The 9,072-nt window shown below is 40.7% G+C and overlaps 1 protein-coding gene across 1 annotated transcript; it reads right to left on the reverse strand.

The window, feature by feature from the left end:
- Positions 1-7,264, reverse strand: selenos.L (selenoprotein S L homeolog). Its single transcript, NM_001093656.2, has 6 exons — positions 7,130-7,264; positions 5,116-5,241; positions 4,879-4,985; positions 3,038-3,127; positions 887-980; positions 1-485 (listed from the first exon to the last, which is right to left on the reverse strand). The coding sequence occupies exons 1-6, from the start codon at positions 7,206-7,208 to the stop codon at positions 400-402; spliced, it is 582 nt and encodes a 193-aa protein (NP_001087125.2). The 5' UTR covers positions 7,209-7,264; the 3' UTR covers positions 1-399.
- Between the last annotated feature and the right edge of the window lie 1,808 nt (positions 7,265-9,072).

A 9,072-nucleotide genomic window follows, 5' to 3' on the forward strand; every position in this document is an offset into this window, starting at 1 on the left:
AGTGGTGCAAAGCATCTATTAAAGCAGCAGACACAAAGAAAAAAAAACAAACAAAGTGCATACCACCAAACAACATCAGTCATCCCTATTGGCTACTGTGCCATTTGTAAGGATGACATCATGTAAAGTGCCAGATTGCAGTGACAAAATTCCCCAGCCCGATCTGATCTGACAGAATTCCAGCTTCTTCTTCCCAAGAGTTCCTTCACAGTCATCAAGTGATGACTTCCCCCATAAAAATCAGAGACAGTGTGAGCAGACAGACAGTACATGGTATATCCAAGCTCTAGTTCTAAATAATCACGGACGGAGGGCCTTTGGAATCGACACTATTACTGCAGGTGGTGCATTATTTTCATCTTGCTGATATTCCCAGGGGGTAATATACCAGCAAGAGGCTTAACCTCATCCTCCTGAAGAAGGACCCCTTCGGCCTGGTCGCCAAGCACATGTACTGCCTCCATCTCCTGTCAGAGGATTGTATCCTGTCAGGACAAAGCAGTTTTAAAGATAGAATCGTATTAGGAAACGTAAGCATCTGATCAGTGGGTTGAGGCGACACTTACATATTTAAATAAATATATATGCAATGATTAAATCAAGAAAAATGGTGTATATGAATAAAACAGGCATGTATCAAATCCACCATGATTGGATATAACTCAAATTCTGAATAGTCCATAAAATATCGAGCCAAATACCATCTGAATTGCAACAGTTTTTTCTATGACTCTCTATATGAGTATTATGCTATGATGAATTAAAGCTAAAAGGCATTAAATATTGGTGGAGAGATGGTTATTGCTCAGATTGAATAGCAGCTGCAAGGCTGGAAATGTAGAGAGTTTAAACCTGTCATTGGCTTACAGGCTGACATTATACCTACCACTGCCACGCAATGGTTTCCTCTCTGGCTTGGGCTTTGGGGCAGATGATGAAGTGGAGGGGGATGATGAAGCGGAGGTGCTAGGAGATGCATCCTAAGGAGAAGAAAACAGCATTGCATTGATAAGTAGCCTTTGATCTTTGCTGCGTGCCTCAAAAAGTTGAATGAGAATTATGCTGGCTATCTTTGTAAAGATTTTTAAAAGATCTTTTCATTATCGTGAGACCACGATTATCTCGAAATGATCGTTTAAATGTTCGATTTGTCCATCAACTAAAAAGACCATTTCAAGCGATATTGCCAGGAAAACTGAGGGTAGCGGCCTGCTTGGCCCTGCAAACATAGATAGATTGCACTGTGGCCGATAACATTTTTTAAACCTGGCCGATCAATTTTCTGACAGATTGTAAAATGTACGATCGTTCAATTCCCACTAACTTCACGATTTGACGGATTGGTCAGACTTCGCTAAAATCAGTCGTTCACCAAAGAAAAATCTTTGCATCTATGGGGACCTTTACTCTATGTTAGCCCCATTGTATCCAGTTAGAGCTCAGTAAGCCTGCTCACTAATTATCCAAATAATTGGCTACATTTGTTGCTGGAAATCCTCAGCCACTAACTCAGCATGCTCACAGCAACTACAGTGTCTGTATCTAATTGTATCATGCGCCCTGTAGCTTAAAAGAAAAGTAACACTAAATAATTAAGTAAAAACCAGTTCTACCCTGCATCAATACAAGCTCTATCCTACACAAAGTTTGTTCTTTTTAATACTTTATTAAAAATACCATGTTAAAACTCTGCTTCCAGTCAACTCGGAAAGGCAAAAGGGCGACATTCATTGAGCAGGATCCAACACACGGCGCTCAACTTCTCCTCCTAGCCCGAGCAAGTAGAGAAAAACCAGAAGTCAGCTGTTGCGGCTGAACGGAGGATCTTTCATCCTGCCAGACTTATCTATGATTTATCTATGTAAGAGTTGTGAGCAGTAAAGGCAGCATGCAGATCAGCTATAAATTTAAGGACTAAAGAAGAAGACTTCATAAAGTCAGCGCGTTCTTTACTGCTCACAGCTCTTACATAGTCGCAACAGTCGACTTCCGGGTTTTTCTTTACTCGCTCAGACTAGGAGAAGTTAAGGATCCTGCACAGTGAATGTTGCCCTTGTGCCTTTCTGAGTAGACCGAAAGCAGGGTTTTATCAAGGTATTAAATAATAAAGTATTTAAAATAATACACTTTGTGCAGGATAGAGCTAGTATTAGTGCAGGGTAGAACTTGTTTTTACTTAAATTTTTTAGTGTTACTTTCCTTTAAGAAAAATGAAAACTATTGTATCAAATCGATTCAGACGTCAACAAACTTGTGTCTCAAAACCTCAACATGTGTTCAAATGAGATGCTGATCAGTATAACTTAAAGGGGTTGTTCAGCTTTAAGATAACTTTTCATATGTTATAGAATGGCCAATTCTAAGCAACTTTTCAATTGGTCTTCATTATCTAGTTTTTATAGTTTTTTCACTATTTGCCTTCTTCTTCTGATTCTTTCCAGCTTTTACATGGGGGGGGCACTGACCCAATTTAAAAACAAATGCTCTGTAAAGCTACAAATTTTTTTTTATTGCTAGTTTTTATCACTCATCTTTCTATTCGGGCCTCTCCTATTTGTATTCCAGTCTCTTATTCAAATCAATGCATGGTTGCTATGGTAATGTGGACCCTAGCAACCAGATTGCCGAAACTGCAAACTGGAGACATGCTGAATAAAAAGCTAAATAACTCAAAAACCACAAATAGTTAAAAATTAAAGCCAATTGCAAATTGTCTCAGAAAATCGCTCTCTACTTCATGCTAAAAGTTAACTCAAAGGTGAACAACCCTTTTAAGGGAAGATTAATATTATGTGAGGTTTAAAAAAAGACACACATCCATCAAGTTCAACCTTTTATGTTTAAATATAACCTGTCTAACTGCTAGTTGGGTACTGTATTGTATTGTGGTTGCATTAAACAGTCAGCAGGGTAAGGAAATGGATTCAGTCATAATATGAGATACACGTTATACAAGGTGATTGCAGTTTTGGGAGCCAGCAACTGGACAGGCTGTAGTTGGGGAGATTATATAAATCTCATTCCATTTTATTCTCACCTGGCCAAGACGGCAGGCCACCTTGGAACTCTTCCCTTCTTGCATACGATCCCAGGTCTCTATGTTCCGCCGCCGCTTTTCTTCTTGCAACTGAGACAAAAACAATTAGGAAAACATGTAGTGAGCAATAGGCCAGCCTCATTAGATACATTAGGTTTTTTTTTTTTGTACTAATATAGGGGCACTTTCACTATTCTGACTGCACCAGGTACAACTATCACCCCAAAGATGCATTTCCCATAGATTATTATGGAAAGGGATTTGAAACCATTTCTGCAATTCACCTGAGAAAATGAAACAATGCTACAAAATGCAAAAGAATGGAAAGGCGGCACTGGTTAAAAAGAAAAAGGTGGTTTAATACAACAGGTCACAGACTGACATCACCTGGCGTGTTTCGGGAGCAACTTCCTGCTTTTCAGATCAGAGTTAGTCGGCGATTTGAAGGGGGGGCCACATGGGACATAACTGTTCAGTGAGTTTGCAATTGATCCTCAGCATTCAGCTCAGATTCAAAAGCAACAGTTATGACCCATATGGCCCCCCCCATCAAGTCACTGATTGGTTACTGCCTGGTAACCAATCAGTGGAAACCAAGAGAGTTGAAAAGCAGGAAGTGGTGTTCTGACTATTATGTTAGACATCCAGTCACTCCAGCCTTTATACATTACATTTTTGGCTAACTAACTATATTAGAATTTTTTTTTTATTTTGCGCAGCCTATTTACCCAGTTTCTATTTTTATACTGAACAATTCCTTTAACCTTGATATGAAATCAGATTATAAATAAGAATGGAGAATAGACTTGAATGTCTGGGAGACATTGAGGCAGATTATAACACAACTTGTACTTGTTGCTTTTGAGTTATCGACTCCTATTTAGAGAGAGAGAGTAATAACAGGAACATGCTTTACATGAGGTTCTTCATTTTCAGATTGAGGGAACATGTTGCACTTTTCCCATTACATAAAAAGAACTGGATCAGGCAAAGTGGATACAAGCCTAACAGTAGCACAGTCTGTCTGAAATCGCTGATTAATATGGTGTATAGAAACAGATTTTGGGGCAAAATGTTACTTTACTGCTGGAAATGATTGCCACTTTCCATGTTTACATGAGGAATCCATTTACTGGTGATTATTACAAGTTCCTTTCTGGCAAATAACAGATGACTTGTCTTGCAGGATCCTTTTATCTAATTAACTCATATTTATGCAGTAAATACACATTTACTGCAGTACTGCTTCTTGGAAGGCCTGTGAAACAAACCATTTACCAAGGCTTACAGTTCACTTGCTTTGAAGCTATTCATTTTTGCAATGCAGTTGGATATCTATATAAGAGAATTTGTCAGCAAAAATTAACATTTTGTAGGGAACATTTTATAAAACATTAAGCAACAGTAGTGGTTTTTTTTTGTAAACTAAACCCAAGTCAGGACAATTAACAAACAATTCCGTTCCAGGTTTTACTGCCTTAAGGTGGCAATACATGGACAGATTTTATCGAAATCGCCTACTTATTGTTACTTTGATAGGGTGCAAACAATCACATAATTTACAATCTTTGTCGGACAGGTTTAAATTTTTTTTTTTGTGAATGAAAATCGATCAAAGGATTGGACAGTCAGATAATCATCGTTAAAAGATCGTTCACTGTGAACCCGAAAGAAAACAAAGGAACAGACAGTCATTAATATATGCCAGATCTTGCAGCCTACATATAGTTAACCGCTGATGGATGAATAGTTTGTGAAAGCGATTCTTTAGCGATAAGATCATTCAATAAAATCTGCCTGTGTATGGCCAGCTTTATTGATTATCAGCTGTAGATCCCTACCTGAACCTGCTTCTGTTTGTATAATTCAGCCTGAGCGTTTAACTCCTCCTGCATTCGCATCCGGGCGGCTGTCACTGCTTCTTGTCTTCTGACAATCTCATCAGGGTCTGTACAGTACAAACAACTGGATTCAAATACAAGGACAGAACAGGACACTTTCTTTTTTTAAGACCATCTTAAAGACTACAGGTTCATGTCCGGAGACATCCCCAAGATGGAGTCAGTCGATGTATTTACCTGTCACAGTGGTGTGAGTAGACGCGCCAGCTCGTGTGAAGTTTGCAGACAACTTCTGAATCAAGAAATATAGAATGATGCAGCCAAATAAAATGTACCAGCCATAGCTTGCAAGAGCCCAGCCAACTAGAAACAGAAAAGCACAATATTAGAAATGTCTTTTGTCTGGATAATTAGTAATGATGGCCAATGGCAGCCAGGGAAATGTCACCAGGGAAACTCTGAATCTAGTGTATTGATGGTGAGACATAATTAATAAAAATTTTGAAGTGCCCTTGAGGCCCTCCAAGATGTACTTTAATGTTAAATGTTGCCTTCTAGCCTAAATCCCCACGTGGCAATTGCACATAGGCTAATGCACACATAAACACATTATTTCACACTCTGAGTGTTGTTATATCATAGCAACTCCCCTGTTGCCCATTGAGACCACTGAGCACACTGTTTAATTCCTTTTTTTTTTTTTATTTGTTTTTGCTGAAAAATGTTCATTGTACAGCAAGACTAGTGGAACTGAGATTTTGACCACAGATCTCTCTTTTTTTATTTTATTGTTGGATTATAAGCCAACATGCACAACTCTCTAAAGGAGACATTAGACAGTTTCAGGCTGTTTTATTGAATATTTCTGCAAAAACCCTATTAATCCCTCCCTTCTCTTCCTGCTTCCTGAATTCCCAGGCTGTGCAGGGGAGCCGGTGGCTCTCAGCTCACTGCACTGTAGGACAGGAACCAATCAGCCAGTGGCGGAACTACTGGGGGAGCAAAGGGTGCAGTCAGGGCAGCCATCGGGGGGGGGGGACAGGGGGGAGAGTTGTAGGGGGCCCGGCCACGCCACACTTACTTGATTAGCCGGGCCCCCTATCTTTCTGAGAGCTGCTGACTTCGGGAAGGCATGAACGTTTAAGGGGCCCTGGCCACCAATTTTCTTCTAATGTGGGGGGGGGGCCCTAGCCACCAATTTTATTTCTCATGTGGGGTCCTAGCCACCAATATTTTTTAATGGGGGGGGGCCTGGCCACAAATGTTTTTTTATGGGGGGCCCTGACCACTAATATCTTTTTATTAACATGTGGGAACTCTAGCCACCAATATTTTTTTTGTTTTTTTACTGTGTGGTGGGGAGGGCGGACCTGTAGGTGGGGCTTGCAGTGGGCACAGCCCAGGGGGCCCAGGAAATGTTGTCGTATGGGGCCCTGTGATTTCTGATGTTGGTCCTGGGTGCAGTTGCACCATGGGCCGCACCCCCTGTGAGTCCACCGGCAGTCTGCGCGAGCGTGAAAAGGCTGAAAAAACTGCTTCCAGAGGGGGTGGGCGGACGGTTTGCACCCAGGCCTGCCTCCCCATAGTTCCGTTACTGCAATCAGCAGCTAGCAGGACCTGATAGGGAACTGAAGCCCTGTTTGTGCTTGTTTCACTGCAGGGCTGTGATTGGCTGTCCCTCTCCTACTGTGCTTCTGGCAGGGACCGTTAGGCCACGCCCACCCCTCATTGTGATTGGCTGTCCCCCTCCTACTGTGCTTCTGGCAGGGACTGTTAGGCTACGCCCACCCCTCATTTAAACTACAGACAGGGACCAGAGAACATCTATAGGGAGCTCAAATATCTATTTTTAAAGATAAAATTAATTATTAGCACCATGTAAAAGCAACACTTTATATATTACTTATAATTTCCTACAAAATGTTCCACTTAGTCTCCTTTAAAACAGAACACACTGCATAGCAGCTTAGAAACCAGTGCAGTCGAGCATATTAATTGCCAGGGGCGTTTGGGACACTTTTGTGACAATAAGGTTTATTATTATTATTATTATTATTATTATTTCTGCATGGGCTACTGAATAGCTATGCACCTCAGTGACACACACACACACACTGCTTCTAGCCCTGTATTTCAGTACAGATAGTTGTTGTGTGCCAGGGATAATGGCTACAGATGAATACGCAGCAATAAGAGAGAAATAGTGATGAGACAATGCGCAGTTGTACTGCAATACGAGCCCTGGCATTACCTGTGTTCTGAACATACTGGTACCACTCCAGTTCTATTTCGGGACGATTCCCCGGCCCCGGTTGGTTTCCCAGCTCCATGTTGAGGATCCCCACAAGACAAGATCCGGTTTCTATGTTTATTCTCGGACCGACCAATCCTAACACAAGATGACGTGTCAAACCATCGAGCCAGCGGCTGGAAACGGAAGCGGCCAATCAGTAGCCGAAATGACTTTGCGTTCCAAGCCTCTAAATGGCCTGCAGCAACCAATGCTGTGTAGTGGGTCTGGAGCTGGGAGAGATAGTGCGCGTTGTTAGAGTAATAAAACACATAGCTCAGGCACGCGACCGTTATGGGATTTGCACACATGGACTAGAATCTCTGTTTCCGTCAAATTGTTTTTTTATCTTTTGTTTCTTTAGTATAATGGAAGTCCTCCCCCCACCCAATTAACATTATGGGGACTATTTATTATTCTTTGTAAAAAGCAGAATATCAGCAATTCGATTAGATTTAGATTTCAGCAGTTACAAAATAAAAGCAAAGATCTGATTCTACTTTTTAAACAGCATGATAAATAAATAGACCCAGGGAGTAACTAGAGGAAGCAGACCCTGCGACCCAGGGGGTATAGGATCCCCATACGGTTGCCACCTTTTCTGGAACAAAATACCAGCATTCCTATATATTTATATGTTTTCCCTATTAATAACATTGGAATCAACCATCATTTTTATCAGCCAGGCCTGTAAAATATCAGTCAGGTGGCAACTCTAGCCCCATGAGGCCTTAATTATATTGGTAAAACAACTCAACCACTAAACATTTGGGGGGCCTGAAAAATAATATGCTATGGGGCCCAGTAATATCCAGTTACACCACTGAATAGCCCCCTAAAAGTGCTTACATTTAAAGATGTGGAGCTTTCCGGAGCTCTGTCTACTGGGGGATCACTGAAGGACTGCCTCTTAACTCCCACAGTTTAATTATGCCTCCTACAACTCCATTTTGCTAAAAAAAGGCCATGCAAAGTGACATCCAAAAGGGACCCTATCTTCTCTACTTTAGCACTACCTTCAGGACTCTCCCAAAACACTGACTCCTGATTTCTTTTTCTCTTCCTCAGTTTCATTATTTGATCATTTATCATTCATATTAATCATTGGAGCACCTCATGGTAAGGAAGAGAGAAAGTTGCAGGCAAGGCACATGAGCGCAATCAGTAGGGCTTGTGTTGATCATGCTTTTTCCCTATTGTTTTAATCACAAAACATCAAAATCACAAATTATTTTTTATGGTTAGTTTACCAGCACACAAACAGGAGTCCATTATGCAGGGGGATTAGCTGTGGTCTGGTAATCTAATCACAAGGAACAAACGTGAAGTAGCTTCAATTTCCTGTTTTACTCAGAAATAACTAGGGTTGCCACATGGCTGGTATTTTACCTGCCTGGCTGGTAAAAATTATGGTTGATCCCAATGTTATTAATAGGGAAAAAAGAAAAATATATAGGAAGGCCAGTATTTTTTTTCAGAAAAGGTGGCAACCCTAGAAATAACAGAAAACATAAATAGTCCCTTGACATACTACTATATCTAATTAGGGATAGATAACCATAAAGTAATTATTTGGATGCACTTGATTAATACAGTAGCTTCCATTAGCCACAGATTCCTACAGGTATTCCTCATTTCAGGGCTTAAAGGACCAGTAACATGAAAATTTTTTTTAAAAAAATTAGTTTCTACTTAATGAAAAAAAAACCCACCAAGGAAGTTTTAACTTTCAATTTGCAAAGTCTTTATTAAGAAATTAACTACCGATTCTCTGCTTGCGCTTCTCTTCAGAAACGGCAACAGGGCAATGTTCCATTGTGTGGCTCTCGCAGGGAGGAGAAATCGAGCACCGCACAATAGATCATCACCCTGTCACCGTTTCTAAAGAGGAGTGCAAGCAAAGA

Source organism: Xenopus laevis, chromosome 3L (assembly GCF_017654675.1).
Source record: "Xenopus laevis strain J_2021 chromosome 3L, Xenopus_laevis_v10.1, whole genome shotgun sequence".
In the NCBI taxonomy this organism is placed as follows: Eukaryota; Metazoa; Chordata; class Amphibia; order Anura; family Pipidae; genus Xenopus; species Xenopus laevis.